Source organism: Gavialis gangeticus, unplaced genomic scaffold (assembly GCF_001723915.1).
Source record: "Gavialis gangeticus isolate Ggan-Ray unplaced genomic scaffold, GavGan_comp1, whole genome shotgun sequence".
NCBI classification, from domain to species: domain Eukaryota; kingdom Metazoa; phylum Chordata; order Crocodylia; family Gavialidae; genus Gavialis; species Gavialis gangeticus.
The window spans coordinates 13,724,334-13,748,042 of record NW_017729006.1 but is presented as its reverse complement, the minus strand read 5'-3'; the positions used below and the strand labels follow the sequence as shown (position 1 = coordinate 13,748,042).

General features: G+C 41.8%; 1 protein-coding gene across 1 annotated transcript in view; it reads right to left on the bottom strand.

Annotated features, from left to right (window-relative positions):
* Positions 1 to 6,115: 6,115 nt before the first annotated feature.
* The window catches only part of LOC109291740 (collagen alpha-6(VI) chain-like), a 128,914-nt gene continuing 111,320 nt past the window's right edge, over positions 6,116 to 23,709 (bottom strand). The window contains exons 28-39 of the mRNA XM_019508834.1: positions 23,377 to 23,412; positions 23,177 to 23,239; positions 22,749 to 22,811; positions 21,457 to 21,492; positions 20,322 to 20,358; positions 18,172 to 18,183; positions 17,582 to 18,075; positions 11,922 to 12,012; positions 10,620 to 11,285; positions 10,240 to 10,333; positions 9,392 to 9,660; positions 6,116 to 6,664 (exon numbers count right to left, since the gene is read on the bottom strand). Of these exons, the coding sequence (XP_019364379.1) occupies positions 6,492 to 6,664; positions 9,392 to 9,660; positions 10,240 to 10,333; positions 10,620 to 11,285; positions 11,922 to 12,012; positions 17,582 to 18,075; positions 18,172 to 18,183; positions 20,322 to 20,358; positions 21,457 to 21,492; positions 22,749 to 22,811; positions 23,177 to 23,239; positions 23,377 to 23,412 (2,034 nt within the window). The 3' untranslated portion in view covers positions 6,116 to 6,491. The remainder of the gene's footprint in view (positions 6,665 to 9,391; positions 9,661 to 10,239; positions 10,334 to 10,619; positions 11,286 to 11,921; positions 12,013 to 17,581; positions 18,076 to 18,171; positions 18,184 to 20,321; positions 20,359 to 21,456; positions 21,493 to 22,748; positions 22,812 to 23,176; positions 23,240 to 23,376; positions 23,413 to 23,709) is intronic.

Here is a 23,709-nt window from a genome sequence, read left to right as displayed (position 1 = left end):
CGCCCGCCCAACTGAGCAGCTGCATAAGCAAAGATTCCAGCCAGTGGGAAGCTGCACTAGAGCGAAGCAGTTGGCTGCTGTATTGCTCCTTAATGCCCAGCTCCCTCATGGGCACAGAAAGTATCAGGTCCCGCATGGCATGATGGCTCACCCTGGTCTGCCATCTCCCCAGCGTAACACCAGGGCAGACACAAGTGGCCAGGTCCACACATCTGGGCCCAGGCACACACTCAATCCCTGCCACCAGAGTGGCCAGCCCAGGTCAACTGACTTCTTACCCCTTCCCATATAAACTCCTGGCCAGGAATGGGAAGCCTGGGCAACAAGGTGCAACCTTGACTTGTGCTGCTACTGACCAATGGATTTCCTGGCTACCTGACCTTGCGCTCTGCCTGATCCTCTGGATACCCAACCTGGGTCTAGCCTGACCTCCTGGATGCCTGACCCAGCTAGCCTCCTGACCTCACACTCTGCCTGACCCTCTGTATCTCTGATTCAGTTTCCCAGATAGCCTGGCTTCTGATTTCTCCTGACCCTAAGGTGACCCCCAGTCCTGGCTACCTACAGCCTGGCATGACAGGCAGAGGCAAAACCATCTGGCTCCATAGGCCAAATCTTGCAGCTTTGCAGGCCATATGTTGTTGAACCCTGTGCTGGATAATCTTCAGATCAGAAAGGCATAAGTTAATGTAGGAGAGCTAGCAATATGCCGTCATAGCTGCATCAGATACTATATAAGTGCTGTCACTGATATCCGAATACTCAAAATTGCTAGAACAGACAATTTGACAATTTTTCCTGGATTGAGATGTTGCAAAGTACGATGGGATGAGAAACATGTTTACTGAAACTTTTAATTAGGGGATTCTGTTTTCAGAAGACCTTGCCCTAAATGATCAAACCCTTCAAAAAAAAGAAAAATGAAATAAAACCTGAAATGTGACATTTGGGTAACTTCTGGGTTTAGCTAACCAAAAAGCATCACTTATCAGCTGTAAACATTTGCTGATTTTTAAGATTGTATTTATTCAAGTTGGGATTTTCTCCTTCAGCTGAAATAAACAATGGACGAGGAAATGAGTATGTGTCTTTCTTTAATTTGGTCATGTATTCCAGATATTTATAAGAACTTCCAGGCTCAAGTGTCTCATTATTCATAATATTGTTTGGTGCATGTGTTTTTTCCATTTTGTTGTTTCCAGACATATTTTTATGCACTGTAATAAATAAATTAGTTTTTTTAATGGGGTGCCACTAAATTAAAAAAAAAATTATGGAGGGATGCTGAGTCTAGAGAGGTTGTGAACCATTGAATCAATGAGAGCCACTGATCATTCAGAAAGCATGCCCGAGTGATCTGTTCTCCTAGACTTTCTCTTAAAGAGTGTGGTAAGAAATCCTGCGTGTCTGAAGAGATAAAGTACAAACAGACTAGTCATGAATTGGTGGGATTCTGGAAGAACATGCAAGAGCTGCTGTATGGCTTGGAGGAAGACTGTGGGTTCCAACTAGCAAGAACAATTACCAAGACAAACAGATTTGCCCCTGGAGCCCCCAAAACAATGAGTAAGCTCAGCCTAGTCTCAGCAAGCTAAAAGCTCGGTTGAACTCTGTTTGGATTTCCTTTTAGATGTCTTGGGAGTGTCCAGTAGATGGAATTTGACAAGATCAGTGATTATTCATTGTCACTCATTAAAACTGGTCACAGGGTTGCAGACCTGAAGAGCCACACACAACATTCTCTGGCAAATTATTCAACACATGCTTTGCAGAATGAAAAATCCTTGATTTTTCTGGTTCCTTTCCCACCCAGACACAGAAGAGGAAGAGACTAGAATTACTACTGTTACTTGGAGACAGTCTTTCCTTCACCAGCAAGATGGTATTAGGGTCAGACTGCAGAACAGCAGGAAATGCACACACCCACCTCACAAAAATATCACAGGGACTCAGGTATTTCATCTCCTCACTCCTGTAAGAAGAGGATGTGAACTCATGCCAGGAAGGACACGGTGAGAGGACAGTCATTGTAAAAGTCTGGAAGTTAGCCCCAGAAGAGTGGAACCTATCCCAGATCTCCCTAGAGAAGGGGTTCATAGTCTTTGCGAGCAGGGACTGGGAAAAAAAGCCTGAATAAGGTACTAGAAGCAGAAGCAGGTCAGCCTAAACGCCACACAAAAGCTTCCCTTCCCTGTTCTTTAAGTCTCTACCGTGGCTGGAAGAAAAAAACCTGCTGCAGGCTTTTCTTCACTTTGTGGGGCTTAGTTCTGCAACTTCCAGCAGAAAACAACCATTTCTACATTTCCCAAGTGAGGAGCATTACCCATTTGAGATGAATGAGACACATTCAAGCAGTTTGAAGAAAATTAAGATTTTTGTAGAACACACTAACTAGCTAGTCATACCTGAGCACATCCATCGTTTTGATTTTTTAAAAACATTGGATACAACTGTTTAAACTGCAGTTTAAAAGAGCTATTAGGGTTGCTACACTCCATGGTTTGGGGTTTCCTAAGATGCCCCACAAACCCAGGGTCTCCTGAGGGACCCCCTAGAGAGTCATGGGAACCAGCAGCTTCCTTTGGTTTTGGAAAAAGTGAGCAAGAATTTTGATTTTCTAGAAACAATGGTTTTGATTTCCTTTCCATAGACATGTTATCATTTCTTCTTACTTCTTATTCAGGTCAAAATTGTGACTAGCTCTTTATTCTATGGAGCGGTGCCTTACATGTTCCACCGAAGTGAATGAACGTTAAAGAAAAGGCCTTGGGATAAGGTTTCAGGGACTGCTGGAGGACAGATACAAAGCTCAGAAATTTTTTTATCTCCTTATATTTTAGGCTAGACATAGGCTACAGAAAATTCAAATAGAGCAGTGCCCACCTGAGGTTGTGGATTGATTGGACTTTTTGGCTGCTCAAGGCACTTGGACTGGGCATCATACTTAATTATGTACTAGGGAGAGAACTTCCTTGGGCAGTTTTGAAAACCTTAGGTCTTTTAGAATTCACATTCATTCTCTGGCATGTGCTATTTATCCATATTTTGCATTTCTTTCACACATTTTTCCACAAATTATTAGACTTAGTGTTGTTTCCAGTGTATTTGTGAACTTGTATCTACACCTCAGTCCAAAGTTTAATTACAACCAGGGCTGGACACAGGCATAGGCAAACTGGGCAAGTGCCCAGGGGCCTGAAAATGGTAACTTATCATCATCATCATCATCCATCATCTCTGGCGAAGGGGGGCCCAAGATTAAAAGTTCACCCAGGGTGACCAGGAGTTTATGCATGGTGCCGATTACAATTCATGAAACCGTATCCAATCTAGTTTTAAACTAGTTCCTATTCTGTGCAACAGAAGATGATTGAACTCGCCTTTTAACTTTGAAACAGATTTCTAGCAAAGATGTGAGGCAGTGAGTAGTGATATTTGCCCTGGTATTGCCTGTAATATGTCTGTTTGACTAGAGCACTTCATTTGCACATCTTCCAATCTGGTACACTTCACAAGCAATGTAACGAGTTCAGCACTGAAGCCACAAGGTCCCCTGGCCTGATTTGTCACCCGATTCCTGCATCCCTACCCCATCTGCCTCCCAGGCGTCATCTCGTCTGCCATGTTTTGGTGGTATAATTTCATACGAAAACTACCCGGAGGAAAAAGATGTGGGGTTTGGGGTACAGACTTATCCGAGCTGAGGCTCTTCCTGGCCTCAGCTCACTTGATCTGGCTGAGTACCACTGGCCAGAGTCCACTGTGCCAGGACCCTAGGCCCCTGGCTCCAGCTTAGACCAGCCCAGCCATCTGTGGGCTCTGGGCTACTTGGCTTCAAGGCTAACCCTGACAGAGTTTTTGCCCCCTCAGTCTCTGCTGCCATATACTCAGCCCTCTGGTGCACTACCAGTCCTCCTTCCAAAATGTATTTGGGCTCCTGCCCACAGATAATGCTACGGGACTTCAGGCCCTAGAAATGCTCTAAACTGGGGCCTTACCCCACAGTGGCCTCTAAACCTCAACTTACAACCACATCTGGTCCTCCAGTATAAGCACCAATCAAAACACAAGAGTCTGCTACCAAAACAAAGTTCACAAAACACAAAGAATCCCATAATAGCACCACTCAAAAGCTCAAGATACTTAGCTCTGGCTGCTCCAGGTACAGGATATCTTCTGCCCTTCTGTGGTACAGAGTCCTTCCTCCATAGGCAGCCCAGGCTAGTTCCTCCCTGGAGCTCGGTCTTCTGTGGCTCTTACAGCCAAGCTGCCCCTTCTGCAGCAGACCCTAGGCTTATGAGTCTCTCCTTGGGTCATCTGACCCTCTATTTCTGCCCCAAGCCTGCCAATCACTGCCTGCACCTGGGGTAGGGGGCCATTTTATTTAGGAGGTCCTCTGCTCTTACTGATCTATTTAAGAGGCTGGGGTTGGCCAATGTGCCTTGGATTCCCTCCTCCTCACAGTAATGGGGCAGGAGGAGGGAATTTAGCCCCATTACAGGCACTAAATTAAAGGAGAGGAATATAGGTTGTTAAAATATATGTTTAATTTTTGGAGCCAAAAGGTGGGGAAAAAGGAATTTTTGGAGTCAAAGGAAAAAAAGGAATTCTGTGGTTTCCATATGTTTGGATTTTTTTTTTATAAGACATCCAAGCTTGTTGTTTGCTTCCACAAAGTCAATTCCAGTTCTGCAGATGAGCACTTTCATGGTCTTAGGTATGATCTGTTTACACTTTAAATTCAATTATGCTCAATAGCAAAATGCAGACTAAATCTTACAATGAGGATTTCATTCTGATCCCACTTACACAAGGGTAACTACCTTGACAATACACACCAATCTCCCCCAGTGTGGTAGTGGAAGGTATTCCAACTCAAAATTACCCAAATCTCTCTACATTGCAAGCCGTGTCTAAAAATCACTAAAAATAATCCCCTCCAAAAACACCATCCAGGAATTCCTGGTGTGTAAAGATCAAATTACTTACTAAGTTGAAGGTCTACAGGGCAGTGACACTGATATCTCTGATGCGTATGAGATCTGGAAAGTATACCGGAGGTACATCCAAAAGCTAGTAAAACTGCATCAAAGATGTTTACATATCTTCATTCAGGTTAACTGATGTTAATAGTGTGAAAAATGCTGAAGTCCTGCAGTGGACAAGTTGCTTTTCACTTGACATGTGGTACAGAGGTGTGAATACCCAAGAAGCTGCTGTACAGTGGGGCAGCACTCGGCAAGAGGAAGTATGGCTGTTCTAGGAAATAACTCTGGGTGATGCTAAGTGGTGCCTGGCAAAACTGAACATATCAGTTGGCCACATCCTCATGAGCACAGACATTTGTTTCCCCAGGGACAAGGAGCCGTGGCACACCTTGTGCTGCTGCTACTTGTCTCTGCTACACATGGTCTGGCACACAGCAGGTTACTCCAGGTGGAGTAGGAAGGCTGGGGCCAGCAATTGTGCCAGCCTTAGCAGCCTTACCTGGGACCCTGGGGGATGGGGAAGCTGCAGCCAGGGCGCTCCTGCACCTGGGAGCTTGTCAGCAGCCAGAGCGTGGCTCCAGCCAGCCAGGTTCCAGTTTTGGGAAGTGTGCGCCGCTGCCATGTATGCAGCTCCGCCTTTTTTCTATACGGGATCTCCTGGAGTCAAAAACCATCTTGTGCTGCAATGCAGAAGTATGGAGAATGCCTGAATGTGTGTTGTCATAGATGCGTCTGCAGTGCCACATACTGCATAGCCATGCTCATCTGGATACAGCCTGGGTATTTGACTGCACGGGTCCCAAATGTAGGTGTGATGCATTGTGGGCATACACACTGAAATTAAAAAGTGTGTGAAGAAAAAGAAAGGACAAGAGCAATGGACTGGTTTAACAAGGCATGTAGAAATGTGAGTTATATGGAAGAAACTGCTTGTCATGAATTTGTCCCCTCAGTCACTTGTTCACTGCTCCACTATCCCAATGCCATCATCATTGACAGCAAGGGATATGCAGTACACATTGATGCATCTCTGAAACAAAAATGGAGATAGGCTGATTTACACTAGTTTAGGAGCAAACCATACATCTACTGAAATCAATTTTAGGAAGTGATGGCACACACTTTAATATTTCAGAAAGAATTACTTTATTCACGTTTTGCTTTTTTGTTTGTTTTGAGCGAGTAAAGATACAGCAGAAAACTTGGCCAGAGATACAGACAGGAACAAGTGACCTAACAGCACCTTTTATATCTTTAGAGCTAAAATGATTTTGGTCCCTTCTGTAAGTAGGATAAATACATGCAAAAATGAACCAAAATACCATAACACTAGCATCTTGCATCCAATGTCATTTTATACAAGTGCCTGAGGTATTGTTTTCTTTAGTGCATCAAAAAGTGCACATTTTGGTGTTCTCAAACAATATCAAGTTTTAATATTTTTACTACACCTCTTTTATAGCACAGGTAAAGAAGTGGAGGAGAAGTTTGACCCTTCCCACTCTAGGAAGATTTTACGCACAGTGCTTCGCAGTCCTCTTGGGTTTCAAATCTGTTTTTGTTGCCTCCACAGCCACCATACCAGAACTGTCCACATGTTTTCTGCTCTTTGTCATAGTACCACTTTAGAACATAATCCTGGCATTCTCCAGTTTCCTGAGCCACCACACAAGCATCTAGAAAAGGCAAACAAGGGCTGGAATTAAAAGTCATGACAGAAATTCATGAATGCTGGTACGTCAGGGAACAATTATGTTCTGTTTAAATGGGCAGATTCTAATAGTAGTGAACTTCCTCAGGCTTTATTAAAGAAGGTGGCATGAGTCCACTCCCACCTACCCACTATGGTGTAAACAACATGGTGGGAATTAAGGGTATAGGAGTTCTAGGGTCCTAATGTACTATAAAACCTACAGTAGGGAGGCAGATCATGTTAGGATGGACTTTACCTTAAATGTTTAAAAACTATTCCTATTCATGCAGTCTATGACATATCTTAGTGAATGCGTGGTGTTTTGCAAATAAACTATACTAAGGGGTATGCTTACCTAGTGAAAACAGGTATGAGATCCACAAAAACCTCTAATCAAAAAGTAATGGGATGAAAAGATGAACAGGTTATAGGTTGGTCAGAACAAAAATGAACCCTCTAGCTCATAACCAAATTCTGACCTCACTTCAATCAAATGAATTTTATTGGTGTACATCAGTGGACTGACCTCAAGCTTTTATACGAGTATATTATCAGAACATGACACAAAATGAAACTCAGTGGCCTTGTCCACACAGGCAAGCAAGTACGGTTTGTGGTGCCACAAACTGCACACATTGCATGTTAAACTGTGCAATGCTGCTAATTTGCCGCACGGGGGCAAAACCCCCCCAAAAAAAAGCAGCACAAAGCACACAAAAATAGTGTGCACCAGGACGAACACGGCTGTGGGGAAGAAAGCAGCCCAGGACACAGAGAGCAGGCAGCCCAGTGCCACACTGAGGCATGTGGAGACAGAAGAGCAGCCAGCCCAGGGCTTCCTGCTCCCCTGTCTCTGCATGCTGCAGAGCCCCCGCACTGAGGCACACAGTGCCCCAGTCAGCCATGGACTGGCTGGCTGGGGAGATGGGGAAGCAGGCTGGCTGGGGCGCAGTGTGCCTAAACTCAGGGGCTCCACAGCACATGGAGACAGTGTCTCTCTACATGCTACTCCTCAACAGGCTGAGGCACAGGGTGCCTCAACACAGGGGCTGCCTGCTGGCTAGCTGTACAATGAGGCACCCTGTGCCCCAACCAGCTCCCCTTGCAGCACATGGAACCCAGCCAGGAGCCGAGAAGAGCTGGGCACGGGCAGTTTACCCACAGCCAGAAAATGTGTTCTGCAACAAAGGGCACGTGCAGGGACGTGCAATGCGACACAAAGTAGCAGCTCCAATTTGTGCCACTGCAAGCACATGTCCCTACTTGTCTGGACATGGCCAGTGTCATGAAAAGCAAAACCAGGAAAATATAACATAACACAGAAGGATTGCTTAATTTTATATTCTACATGTATCCTTCCTCATTCACAATCAGTGCACTCTACACCCACTGATAGCTGAAGATCCCAGACAGTGTTATGTGGAATTGTTGTGAACAGAATTGGTGGAACTTTTTTTTTTTTTTTTTTTTTTAAGATACTAGAGGAACAAATCAAGTTTTAGAAATACTAGATTACATCATTGGTCTGAGCAGCTGCTATCATTGTTCAAACACTAAATGAAAATAGCATAACAGTCCTAGGCTGCAGCTTGTAGACAGTATTCTATTTGCAGTGGAGCAGCCAGTCAAATCAGAAACCCATACATGCTGCTTCGTTTTGTGTTTTCCCTTTGCTGACAAAAACTATACCCAGTTGTAGACTAAGGAAAAAAGAAATAGTGAACACAAGATTTAGGCAAGCATTGATCCTCTGGATCATGGTGTACATGTAAGAGGTCTAGTCAGGTGCCTACCAATCCACTTACGACCATCTGCTTGAGATGGTCTTGCAACCATCACACCAAAACCTTCAAGGTATATGCAAAAGAATGGAGGAGTATAGGCTGCCCAAGACCTACCAGATGTTCAGTGCCTTGATGGTTGTAGCTTTTCCCAGAGAGCAACACATTAAAACTGCTGCTGACTGCCTAATGCTTCAGTGAGGGCACGTTTCTGTCAGGCTAGTGTCCCTTAGCCCTTTTCCAACCAAGGAGTAGCCAAAAGGCATCAGGGGCTAGGGTTTGTGATCTCTCTCAAGGACTTTTTTTGCACAAATATGTATCTAGCAACCAATTCTTCAGCTTCTAAGTTTATTGCATCACAATCTGCAGTGAATAGCACACAGCTGGGAGGCAGGGGAAGGTTAGCATTCACAAGGTCTGAAGAGCAGCTGCCTGGCTGGAAACTACCTGTTGGCTGCCTAGTTCTGTACAAAGATAGACTCCAGTGGAAGTACACGTGTATTTGCTCTCCCCACCCCCATGCTAAGCACTCTTGTTCCAGGAAAGATCAGTCTTTCACAAGAGAGACCCAAGTAACGAGTTGGAATGCTGCAACTTGCTGACAATGTTAATAGTTTAGAACGCTTTGAAAATTCAATTTAATTCTAGCAACCAAGAGCCATCTACTTGTTTCTGTTTTATTACAGATTTGCATACCTACCAAAACATTACTGCACTAAACAACCCCAGTTCTGGCTTTAGTTGCACATACAGAACTCTTACCATGAAAAACTCGGAGTGCATAACATTTAGAAAACATGTCTACGAATGACCAAAATTACTTAGCACTGAGTAAGTACCATGAGTCTCATCTAAAACTTATTACAGTTAACAAGAAGCTTTCCACTTAGTTCCAGGGTTTTGGATCAAGCCCTAAACTCCATACATACCGTGGTTAGTGAGAGCAGTTCCTGTTCCTACCGTCTCTTCTAAGTTTTCTTCATTGTTTTCTTGGTCTCCTTCATATTCCTTCCTCTTGCCTTCTTCATTATGGCCCTCTGTGAAATACTCACCACCCTCATAATCATATTCTTTTTGTCTAACATTTTCAGGTTCCTGAGTGGTCTCTGTAATTTCTCCTAATAATGTGGTTTCCATTGGCTCTCTTTCTTCCAAACTCCTGCCATAGTCCAGTTCATCAAATTGAGGGAAAGGTATGCTTCAGAGGGGAGGGGAAAAAGCCACACACCACATGTTAGCACTAGGGAGCACATGAAAAACATGCACAACTTTCATTCATCAAATTATTTAGTGAAGATCTTCAGGTTAGAAGTGTGTTTCTGTCAACAGTAATGAGAATTTAACCAGGGATTTCACAGGCATTTAGAGAGCTGCTCTAAAGTGCCCAGAGCGTCACATGCATCAGCGTCCCCATGTTGAAAAATGACAGCAGGGTCACTGTAATCCCTGCTGCCATTTTTCAGCACAGGGACACTGATGCACGTGATGCTGGAGTCTGCTGGAGTGCAGTAATTACCATGCTTCAACAAACCTGAGACAAGCTGTAATTACAGCATGTTGGCCCAGCCTCACCGCACATGTATAGGCACCCAAAGAAAGCAAGTCCTTTATTAGGAGAACAGATGTATACATACAGTGGCATTTCATACACTACTGAAAAAAGAATGTAGGGAACCTCAGGGGCTAATTGGGTCAGAGGGGCATCGTGAGTTTTTGTAGGCAACAACCTACTTTGTCAGATGCTATGCATCTCTTAGTTGAGTAGAAATGATCATACCTTTCAAAATTAGCTACTTGTTCTTGTACATCTCCTCGATCTAGCCTTTCACACTCTTCTTGTAGTTCTGGAGTAGGGTAACTGTTCATTTCACCTGTGAGGAAAAGCGCAGGGAGCTAAGCCTGAGATTTTTGAAGTCTCAAATACTGATAAATTTAAAGGAAAGCATGAAATTATTGTTGACTAAAAGCAAGCGTCTTCCAGTAAAGAAGCATAATATAGCTAGATCAACACCAAGAAGCAGGACAGAGTAAGGCAATAAAATAGCTTTAGAAATCACTATAAAATTTACAAGTGATGCCTGTTGTACAATAACAGAGAACTCTAGGTTCATCTTTGTGTATGTATATCTGAAGTAAACGGGATTGTGTGCTACTTACGTTTCAGTAGATTTAGGAAGGCCCAAGTAAATTTCTCAGCATATGCCATTTCAAGATTCAAAACCCTGCCCATCTGCAATAAGTGCTGGTCTGTTGGGGAACTTGAGAGATCGATTAGCTCACTGTCACTAACTTTGTTTCCAAGTGCTAGGGTGAACATGATGAATCCTTGGCATTTGGCTTCTAGTGCAGCCTTTTTCAGTTTCTGTCTGTCCCAGGCACTCGTCTTACTTCCAACTATGGTAAATATGACCCTGTATTGTCTTGGGCTGGGAGCTTTGAAAAATATGTTTTCAACTGTCCACTGTAAGGCATGACCAATGGCAGATGGCCCTTCCAGTTGGTGAACAGATTCTTGGATATACTTCTTCATCAAGTTTTTACTGCTGTACGTGACTAGATCAAACTCTTGGTTCACTGGCTGTCTACCACTGCTGGGTGTAAAGTCTCTTGGAGCCTGCTGTACCAGAGCTACTCTAGCTCCTGGTAGAGAAGGCTGTGGGGCAATAATGAAGTAATCTATCATAGTGCTCACAAAGTCTTTCGCTGTCTCAAATTCTTCACTGGCAATGTTGCGAGAACTGTCCATGATATAAGCGATGTCCATGTTCACCATGACAGGAGGGGGGAAAGGAACCTCACAGTTTATATCTGGTTTACATTTATCTAGGGAGAAAACATATGCAGATAAACTATTTTGCAGTGTAAAAAGAGCCAAACCAACCCTTAATTGAGCCATTTTGTTTTTTATTTAAAGTTTATCTTATAAATCAGTTTGACAATTAGAAATCTTATTAATCTGCTAAGTAACATGAACAGACTCTCTCTAAATGATGTCCTGATATTCCATGAAAATTATACATAGTTGGTTAAAAAAAAGGGTCCTGAAAACATTACCCTGCAGCTGAAGAGCTCTAGTGTGTTCTTTGTTTTGTTCAGTTTTATGGGAAAGAAAGACTATTGGAACAAACTCCATTTTTTCTCTCCAATTATTATCCAGCATTCCTAAATCCATTTCTGTGAAAAACCTCTCCCATCACTGATGTGTGGAAGTTTCAGTAAATGAATCTTATTTCCCAGAACCAGAATACTATTTAGAGTAACTTCTATTATATGTGCAATGGACATTTTATTCATCTTGCATCAACCAGGCAGGAGACAAATAGCAGTCTTATTTTTGAGAAACTAATTCTTACCATTCATCTTGGCTAGAAAATTGTTACACTAAGAGTTAGAAGATTTGGTGCTGCAAAATTAAGTACGCCAAGACAGCAAACAATGTTTTTTTGTAAATAGCCTTACCGTAGCAAAGTGTGCAATACTCAATTCTCTCCAAGTGTTCGTTTTGTTGATTTTCCCAAACAAACAGCTGAAATCTTCCAGTGTCATCACTCTGTATTTAAAAGAAAACATGCAATAGTCTAAACTAGAAATGCACTAAAAAAACCTGTTTTCCTAGTTGTTAATATGGTTCATCTGCTGCAGTCTATCCATAACTCATGGGTTTTGCTTATATTATATTAGTGTACAGGTACAAGCAAAAAATTGCAAAGATTTTTGGGTGCCATTTTGATAATCTGTGAGTTTCACAGTTCTTAATTAGAACATTTAATGTACAGAGAAGACGGAGCATGGGGAATGGAAAAGAGTAAAAAAATCCTACCACCTACAACAATCAATTTGTCTTAAAGGGTAAAGTGATCCTACAGTGAGAGGAAAGTTTTGTAGAGAAGTTGTTGCACTGAGACTGACAAGATTAGGTATCTTATCCTGGTTCTACCAGAGCCATTCGATGTCACTTTGGACAAGTCACTAAGGGCATGTCAAATCAGCAGAATACAGTATTGTGCAGTATTATATATAAGAAGCTAGTTCTGAAAGAGTTAGCTCAGGAGCCAGAAGAGGAACAGCACATTAGCCAAGGCAGAGCTAAGTACTAATTAGCTGTACTGAGACATTCCCTGCCTGCCAGCCAGAGACACTACAACTTCCTTTCTCATTTCTTTAGTCTTTCCTGTCTATTTAGATTGCAAACTGTTTAAGGTAAGGACTAACTTCTTATTCTGTGTTTGTATAGGTCTAGGCATATTAGACTGACAGGTGCCATTGAAACACAAATAAAAATGCCATCAGATTGTAATTAAATAGGAAAACCCAATGCGCAAAGACACTGCTTTACTTAATGCAGGCAGCTACTACTTTTAGAGACAGGTTCAAAGCAGCATCCATTTGGGAATCCAGAGTTCTGCTTTGCCTCCAAATACTACCTTCTAGGGTATGTCTCACCATGTAAAGAAACATCCGTGAAAGGGGCCAAGTCATTCTTGTAAGTCAGGATGAAGTCGTAGCAGGGGCCCTTGTTATTTTCATGCTATATAGGCTTAACTGAAGATGGGACATAACCTTCCATTTGGGCCTTCATAGCAACAAAGGGTTGTTTTTTTTTAAACAGTATTATGTTAGTGAAAGCAGTCAATTAAAGTGAGAGGTAAGCAGTAAATCTGTGGAGCAAAGAGCAGTTAATCAGAAGTAGATAGTCCATAAGGCACTATTCTGGCCTGCCTTTTGCCTAATCAGAAGTAGTTAACAACCAAGTATGGAACAGTTGTTATACAGAAGGCAGGGTAGCTCTCTCAACAACTGTTATAGTTAAACACAGTTATGTAAATGAGTCAGGCCACTCAAAAGGGAAAAGAACTGTTAATACTTCTAGAACAAAGCAGAAGGAATGGGTAAGTTATAATGAGCCATTGTCTGTGTTAAGTACACAGTGTTGGTGTTGAGTAAAGTTATGAATTTTTGCTCTTAGCCCCGTATGTTCCGTATTGTGTTGGTTTCCTTTGAGGACAATTATTGTGGTATCAGATGCAGTGACTGTTCTGTGAAAGTGCAATGCTGCTGGTGGTTCTGTCCTTTATCATGTTTCTGCTGGTGTTAAGCTGCTTCTGCCCCAAGTTTTGCTTTTCCCTAATAATCCATGTTGTTTGAATTTAATTTAGTTTTTGTAGCATTTTTGCCATTTGTTGGATTGGCAAACGCTGGAATAAAGAATAAGGCTTAAACAGTGCAATATGTTAAAGTAAATATTAGATGCTACATGAGGCAAATTGTGTTTGGATTACATCCCTTTATGTTCTTTGACTTTGCAAAGCATCTGTAATAGAAAGTATAAGCCACATAAATTGTAATACATGCTTTTTTTTTTTTTTTGCTAACATGAGCAGTCACGTGGGAGCTAGACACATGCCTATTACTACTATGGATTTAATTTTGTTTTGGCACAAAATGCGAAAGGACTACAGTTGATCAAAGGAAACAAATAGGGATAGTCTCTTAAAATGTCATGTGAACATGTCAAACATGTTTATGATACGATATGCTGCCGTTTTATTATTAACTGTATTCACAGGCTTAAGATACACAAGATACTCGTGCTAGAACAGGGGTCTCAAACTTAACCCATAAACTGCAGCATGTGACACAGGGGCTGTTACAAGTGCTGAGAATTTGGATGGCAAGTATTTTGATAATCTTTTACTTTTCAGCTCTTTATAACAAAGCCAGAGTGATTTGAGAGTCTACAATAGGAATCTGAACATAAACTGCATTATAGCCTGTTTGCATCTTATATCATTATTGTTGAAAAAAAAAAAAAAAACCCTAGTGAAAAATGAGGGGTACAATTCTTCTCTCTGGCAGTAGGGTTTCACCAGTTTTAACAGAAATTTTAGTCCACTTCTTTTTAAAACCTGCCTGTTTGCTGAAAATTGCCTTCTGTAAAAATGAACCTTAATTGCCATATGTGCTTGTTAGATGAAATCAGAGTAACAATCCACTTACTTTAGTGACAAAGGATGAGTATAAATTTTTCCATACCCAGTCTATGATCATGCAGCTTGATTTAAGACACAAGATTATAGATCAGAAGTGGCATGTGCAGATGTTCATCTGTGCTGGGACACACGCTGGCAACCTGATGCAAGTAACTCAGGGTTATAGGAAGCGGTTGGCAGGTTGGGATAGTTAGCAAGTCTGGAGGGTTGCCAGGATTGGGGGGCCAACAGGTCTGCATGGAGTGTTGATAGGCCCATGGGGTAGGAGGTGGTCCATCCAGAAGTGGAATAGCCTTTTCAGGGTGGGGATGGGGGTAGGAAGAGCACAGCACCAGGTTCGTGCTTCTAAATGTATGCAGACATTCAACTGATTGTGTATGCATACATTCAATTGATTGGGCTAACCTATTCCCTGATTGGCCTAACCCCTCTCCACTCAACATCCGCACAGATCAGCATTTAGATCAGCGGTGGGCAAAATACAGCCCTCAAGCCAGAACTGGCCCACCAGGCACTTTCATCTGGCCCATGGCACCCCCCAAAATTGCCCAGCCCTTCTGCCCATGAAGGTGGAAGCAAGTTGCCCACATGTACAAGCCCCCAATATAGTGTATTGGTCCTTGCTCCCACCCTCTTGGGTGGAAGGGCTCTGCCTAGCCAGCAGCTTCTGGGCAGGACTCCTGCTGCAGCTGGAACCTGCTTGCTCGGGGCAGCAGGTAGGGAAGAGTGGTGGGGGTGATGGCCATCTCTATCACAGGGGCTCTGCACCACACACGCCTGCAGCTCCACACTCACAGCAGGGAAGCCCCTTGCTGGACTCTAGGGGGAAGCAAGGGATAATGCAAATCCTTCTATATACAGTACACAATCACAAGTCATGACAAATGTTTTTATAATAAAATATATTATAGTAGGTATTTGACTTCTAGTGTATGATTTGGTTTTCCTCTGGTTCTAAGATGGCAAAGGAGTATGGGGGGACAGCAAGGGGAGGGACTTCCAGCAACAAAGTTCAGGGATTCAGGGGCAGGACTTCTGGTCGCAATATGGCAACCAGGGCGCGAGGTAACTGTCAAGGGGTGGGGCTACCTATGCAGCCCCCAACAGCTCACCAAACTTTTTAAGTTGCCCTCCACTCAAAATAATTGCCCACCCCTGATTTAGATCAACCTAACCCTAGTCAGGTCAATCTAAATATAACATCTGCATATACCCAAAAATAATCAGCTGCTTTCTGCTCCCCTTTGTTTTGCAAAGCAGCCAAGAGATTAAGCTATACCTAAGATATATAGATGACATCTTCATCATGTGGACCAAAACCCCACAGTCTGATTGATTTCCATCAAAAATTCAACAATCATCACCCCTTCATCAGACTCTCTCTTGAATACTCAAAATACCAACATTTCCTTTTTGGACACCATGATCAATATCCAAAATGGTAAAATACAAACCACAATATACAAGAAACTCATGGATCAACATACATATCTACACCAGCAATTATCCGAAACACACCAAAACAGCTGTAATTTATAGCCAAGCCCTCTGATACCACCAAATTTGCACCAAGAATACCCATGATTGCCACCTCAAATTTAAAAAAGCCTTTCACCCCACAAGGACATTTCTTCTGAGAAAAAGATCATACTTTTGAAAGAGCCACCCGGATAGGAAACAAAGATTTGCTGTAGTGCAAAAATTAAATCCCCATGAATCACACACCCTTAGTTATGACATACCATCCCTCCCTGGAACCTACACAGAAAATCCTCAAACAATTGCAACCCATACTAGAAGACCCAATTCTTAAAAAGATCTCTCCAGAACCACCCATCCTAGCCTTTAAACAAGCACCAAACCTCAGTAACCTCATCACCATAAGCAAACTCCCTATGGCTCAAACTACACCAGATGGATCTAGACCATACCAGGGCAAGAAATGCCTGCCAACATCTCTCCACCAGTCCCACAATAACTATACCCCACAATGATTCTGGGATCCTACACCTGGCACCTCCAGAAATGTAATCTCTCATACAGTGCACTAAATGTCCTGATGGAAAATATGTAGGAGAAACCAAACAACAGCAGTGTACTAGTTGAACACACACCAAAAATCTATCGAGGACAAAAATATCTAATTACCTGCAGGTGCCCACTTCTCACAAGCCAATCACTCCCCCTCTGATCACTCAGTTCTAATCCTCAAAGGGAACTTACATAACACCTTCTGTAGATGAGCCTATGAACTGCACTTCATAAGTCTACTGGACAAAAAAAATCATGGGCTTAATATAGACATTGGATTTAGGACACATTACAGCCTGCCTGACACTGATTCACCAGGTACCTGGCCTGAATTTACCATTTACACATTTTTATTCCAACTTCCTCCCCTCCCATTCTTCTCTACCCATTGTCTTCCTAATTTCCACCTATTTATTTTTCACAGACTGCCTCTTTTCTACCTTGGAGAACTCAGTACTACAGCACAGAGTCTCCTATGCTTACCTTTTGCATTCCTTCAGTCATTACTTCTCCCTCTTTCCATCCCCTCCCCTCCCTTCTCTTCTCTACCAAACTTCCACCTATTTACATTTTCATTGACCTCCTGTCACACTTTTAGCTTCTTTCCTAACCTTGGAGATCTCAGAACAACAGCAGCCTCCCAATGCCTGAAGAAGGGTGCTTGTGCCCAAAAGCTTGCAAAAGAACTTTTTTCCAATTACTCAGTTGTTCTAATAAAAGATAATCACACCTCTATTCAAAAAACCTTGCCTGCCGACAGCTTGAAAACAAAACATTCTGTAGAATAGCAAGGGAAATTAGCATGGTGTGATCTAGATTAATATCACACTTTGTGCCAAAGATGTGAGTGGCAAGTAATTAACTGACAGAAAATTAGTCAATTCATTGGCATTCATTGTAATCAAATCATAAAACAGGATTCATTTAAGAAAACAGTCACTAAAATATCCACTCCCTAAACAGAGTTATGATCTAAACTATCCTTTTAAAAGTCACTAGTTTGAAAGCTTCAACTTACTCAGGCATTAGCACCTATTAATCAGACATGAATAATCACTTCTTACTGATATTTCCAATTTGCATTGGCAATCCACTTACTGAAAAGGCACGTCTGACATTGGGCACCTCATTGAAGGCAATAACCACAGGAACAATATCCAGGGCACTGAACTCTAGTACAGCCGTGTTGACGGAAGCAGCATCCTGTGAGGGGCCATTGGCAAAAAATATGGCAACTTTCCTTGTGAGAACTCCCCGACGAATCCGCTTGAACACATTCCTTGCAACAAACCTCATGGCTGTGCCAATGTTGCGTCTGCCTGAGGACCTCTCCAAAGGAATGCTCTGTACTGCTTCTAGCAATAACTTATGGTTCCGGAATTCAGCGAATCTGATGAGATACTGCATGTTGGTATTGTATGAAACAACAGAAACACGAGCACCAGTCGGGCAGTTACTTTCACTGATCCTAATCTTCTTTAGCAATGACATCACAACATCCTTCATCTTTGCAAATGCTACTTGGGTCACATCTTCAGACATATCAAAGGCAAACACCACTTCAGTTGGATACACTGGACATTTGTTTTTATCTGGAAACAAAGGCAGTATGTGAGAAGTTTCCCACACAACCATTATCATTGTAATTTGTACAGTCTAATAAAGTAGTAGTACATAGAGTTATTTACCTGATGAACAAGCTAGAATGGAGAGAGAGAGAGAAAAAAAAGTATTTTATTTTACAGTTGCCTTGATTATGTTGCATTTATATTTACAGTAACATGTTCCACACTTGAGGTAAAGAGCCTGACCCAAAATTCAGCAAAACTTCTAAAGCAGATATTGTTATAGACATGCCTTCCCCGAGCAAAAATTCTGCTGCAGCCCAAATGATAGTTTTGTTGGGTGGAATTTAATAAAGCCACACTGGGTGGAAGAACCCAGGCACATGAAGGCTATTTGTGTTTTCTTATACAATAGAAAGATGAGCAAAGGAGTAGCAAGCTGGGCTAGGATGAAGTCTCACCCTCCCCACCCACCAAAATGGTCAAATGGTTCATAAGCTAATTATAGGAAAATACTACTTTCTCCCCTCCCTTACACAATGGGCAGACTTCTCCCCCTCCTTCTTACTTCCTCCCTCTCCCCTAATACAAAGCTTGAGCTACTTGGGCAGCAAGCTGGGGACCAAAATTTATCCCAAACAAACACTAGACATACATGAAGATGGGAAACTTTAATGAGAAGTACATTGGGGAAACCTGAAATCATGTTTTCAAGCCTACAAACCGTGTATTCAAAATTTCAGCCCCTCAAGGATCCTGTAGTTATAGCAGGGTGATATTCTACTGTCTTTTTAAGAACGGAGGATTGGTAAGCTTGTTTTTCCTTCAAAAACAAATATTTGGGACTTATAAATTGGGAGACATGCAAATTTTATATTTTTCCCCATTTTAAAATGACAAATTTCTAGAGTTTTACTTACCCCTTGAAGAATTTGTATGAAAACATCAAATATGAAACAGATGGCCTGAAGTCCATACCAATCCCATATCTTAACTATTTATACTATTAACATGCCTTTGATACTTTTGAGGGCAGTTGAACAGGAAATTGAAAATGTTCTATTTAGCCATGAAGACACCATATAAAATTCCCTGAAATCTCTCCACCTATTAGCATACCCTGCCCATAACCTGAAAGGGCTATTTCTAAGGAGGAAAAAATAGTTTGGCATCTACAGCCCATTGCATACTTGGCATCTATTAAGACCAAAGGAGCCTATTGGCACCGACTGTGAACATATTTTCTAGGACTGTGCGAAATGGCACCATTCCGTTTCGCCTTGAGTTTTGACAGTTGGACGAAACAGTGTTTCATCTTGAATTTCATTTAGAGTTGAAACAGCTGTTCCATTCCATTCAAACAGAAAGGCTGTTTCGACGCTGTTTCGACTTTTGCTGGGGATGGGAAGTCAGACCAGCTGGGCTGACTTCCCATCCCCAGTGCTGGATCACACCAGGGGCAGCAGGCAGCCCAGCTGGGCTGCCTGCTGCCCCTGGTGTGATCCAGCACTGGGGATGGGAAGTCAGACCAGCTGGGCTGACTTCCCATCCCCAGTGCTGGATCACACCAGGGGCAGCAGGCAGCCCAGCTGGGCTGCCTGCCACCCCTAGCGTGATCTACCATGGGGGTGGGGAAGCAGCCCAACTGGGATGCCTCCCACCCAGGATGCAACCTAGCACAGGGGATAGGGAAGCAGCCCAACTGGGCTGCTTTACCACCCCCTACCAGATCTTGCACCAGGGATGGGAAGTCAGCCCAGCTGGACTTACTTCTCATCCCCAGCCTATGGTCGAAAAGTTTTGACTTTTGAAACGTTTCGACCAGCTTTGCTTTGTTTTGAGGCTATTTCAAGGACCTTTGTTTTGTTTTGATTTTGCTGTTTCAACCTCAAAATTGGTTGAAACAGTGTCAAAATGAAACAGCTGGCAAAATTTCACACAGCCCTAATATTTTCCTGCCTTGGATACCAATGAAGTGAACCAAGAGCTTAAACTTAGCTTCACATAAGTTGCCAAACAGCCAGAGGTGACAACTTTCAGTCACTACCAATTTGCACCAAATTTATGTCATCTGGCTACAATGATTATTAGAAGTTACAGACCCATCTCCTGAGCAATTGTTGTCCTGTATGTTTAAAAAGCAGCTGTAGTGAGACAACCCATCAGGGAAAAGAAATAAGGTACCCATTACCTGCTCTGAGCATGGGGTTAGACAAAATGACCTCCTGAGGTCCCTTTCAACCCTATTTTTCTTTGGTTCTATAATTACTTACGGCAATTTTCTCGTGTAAAATTGACAAGTTCACAAGGCTGCAGAAGGAAAGCAAAAAATAATTAGGGGCAAGAGCCTTATTCAGGTCCCAGGGGAAAAGCAATGGAAATCTTTCCTTTGACTTCAATGGAAGCTAGCTAGTTCAGGTCTCAAGTCCTCCCATTATTATTTACAGCAGTACAAATCCAGAGAAAAATGCTGTAGTTACTCAGGCTTTAGACTGCTGTGCCCAATATTAGGATCTTAACCAATAACAGAAGCTGAAGTTCCCTATACTTGTTTAATTAGCCACTTAACCTCTCTCAGATGTTTTACATGAATACATTCTGAAATGTTCATTTTGTCTAATGATCCAAATGTTAAAATCTAAAGGAGAAAATTTGGCCTATCCAATGCTGCAGGATGAGTGAAGGAGATACACTTCAGGTATGGTTTTCTACAGGAATTCTGTCAGCCAAAGAAGGCTTCTATGGCATGGAAGAGCAACCTCCAACGATGAGCACATTGCTTTACTTTTGAAAAGGAGCAACAGGTACCTTCCATAGATAGCATGTATTCTTGACCAAAGGCATAACTAAAGATGCTGTTGTGCACCAAAAGTCAGGTGTGGAGAGTGGCCTACCAAATGCTAGATAGCAGGGGGAAAATGTCAAGAACTGGCACCCAGCTCGCCCTACCCTACTGCTGTCCATTACTGTCACATGACTTAGCAGGGGTTGGACCTGTCTTTACCTGGTAGACCACATCCCACTTGGATCTGAGAGATCCTACCCCACTACTTTCCTTGGAAAAAGGCTGGGGTCAGCAAAGGCTTCTTTTACCCTCTAGTGCAGTCCTATATAAGGAAGATCTAGTCCTAAGTCTGCAGGGTGCCTCTGTAAACACATTCCAATTAAATAATAAGGAGAACTTGCTGTGCATCAATCCGCATTCATGATGTATTTGTCTATCCCTTGGTTATTTACTTTACACAGAGAACCACTCTTCTTCAAACAATTAAAAGAAATCTTTCTTTAGGAATTAATAGCAAACTCTATACTGTCAACATTTCTAAATTGGAAAAAAAAAGAAAAAAAAAACTAAACACCATTAACTACATGCATCATGCCCTAAAGAGAAATGAGAAGGCTACATACTGCCATGGCTGCAATGCCCATTGGTCCTCTAGTGCCCTGGAACAAATGAAATAAAGGTATAGAAAAAATTAGACCCTCATGCTAAGAGTATAGCATATCTGTAACTATGGGAGGATGATCTTAGAATATTCAGACGTTTCTACGATGGTGCATACATGTGGTGTTTTCTTGACAGCCATTCACGAATTCACACAAGTACCCAGAATATTTCCCAGCATGGAATTATTCTATAGACTAGCTCCTAATAAAGCTGAAGACTGATACTTCGACCAACTTTCTCCAAAGTTATTTCCATCAATATTACTCTTAAGGCTTGTTTCCTACATTTTGTCATCTCCATGTTAGACCATGGATGTTGAACTTATTATAGTCCAGGATAAACTTCAAAGGGATAGATGTCTACACTGTTCCATTAAGTACTGATGAAAGAAGGACCAGAAATGGGTTACGTGCAAATGAACCCATGCCTAAAAATAACTCTTAGCAAAGAAAACACAACAATAATAGCAAACCAGCAGCTGGAATATGCTATAGCTGTAAAAGATTAAGGCAGGATCCTTGTGGAGAATTCTGCCTATAAAAAGAAAACATGACAGATTGAAATTGGTAATTCAAATAATTCTAGTTATTTAAATATCATTTATGACTTAAAAATCAGGAAGAAGGAAAACTTAATTTTAATAACTTATTTTAATCTTGATTTGCATTGTTACTTTTTAGTTACTACCATAAAGAAACATATGCAACAGTGCAGATAGGAGCCTTCTGGGATTTTCAGAAATGCCTAAGCAAGATAAGTGTCTCTTAAAGACATCAATTACCTTTTGCCCCCAACTACAGATATTATTAAATAAATATCTTTTAAGTCGCTGAAATATGAGGAATGCTCATGAATGAAGCACATTTACATAAACAAAAAGATTTTACGTTAATTTTATGCCTTAAGTCATAATTTCATATTTAACTTCAAAAGCCTTTATTTTTCATATTAAAAAAACCTATATCATTTAAAATAAAACAACCTGTTTTGAGCTTTAAATGTATCAGATGTTTTTAAAATAGCTTTTTATCCTCTCTGGAATATAACAGAGAATGGAATTTTGTCCTCAGTTAAGCTCAGGAAATGCCATTTGCTTCAAAAGGTTTTGCCGTATATTACTGAAGACACAACAGATCTCCCCATGCCTCCTGGCCAGTGAAATGCATTCTATTTTAAGAAGCATTAGCATGTGTGCCATTACTCCTAAGTCATAAACATATTACTGATTTTTCCACGAGTTTAAATACGTTACCATTGATCCTGGTGGGCCTCGTTCCCCTGGATTTCCCATTGGACCTTGAATGCCAGCATTGCCCTAAAAAGGGAAACTTGGGTCAAGTTTTCACGTTGATTTAGTCTTTAGGAGGAAAGACATGGGGACAGAACCTCAGGCATTGAAAATCTGCATAGCTCCACTGACATCCAGTTGAGGACCTGGTGGTTTCCCACCTTTTGAATACAGATGGAATACTGTAACAAGATACAACAGAGTACTAATAACGAATGGCTTTGATACCTCTTGTACCTTTCACAACAAGGCTTCTCGCTAGGGTAAGGCACATATAAAAGCAGATACAGCATCAATTTTCAGTCTCCTTTTGAGCAGGAGATGCTCAAACTCTAGCAATTTTCAATGAGAAGATTTCCTTAAATAAAGAGTACAGGGTAAATAATCCTCACCCTTCTTCCTCTAACTCCTTTGGACCCCTTATTTCCTGGACTGCCTGGATTACCTTCTTCTCCCTATAAAACAATTAAAATCAGAACCTCAGAGCTAAGGAAACAAACAAAAGAATAGCCCTAACCCAAACAACCCACACAAACAAAACAGCATACAGAGCAACAATAACAAGCAGCAAAAATGATATATTTTATTGTACCTGTGGACCAGGCAATCCTGGGAATCCAGTAAATCCCTGGTATTAAGGAAAGACAACAACGGTTAATAAGAAATTAAAATCTGCTAACCACCTGTTATTCAGCAAAACTCTTTTCTTTTAATTAAAACAGGTTAAAATGCTTGCAGCATTTCAGCCTTTTTTATATTTAAGCATCTATTGCTTAACCTACGCAGTTCCCAAATGGCACTGTTCTAGCTTGCCAGTTTAAAACTATACCAATATAACTATGTTTGACAGCTTTACTTATCTTACCTTAATTGTTGAAATGTTATTTTTCCTTGTGAAACAGTGGAATTGATTTTTTTTTTTTTT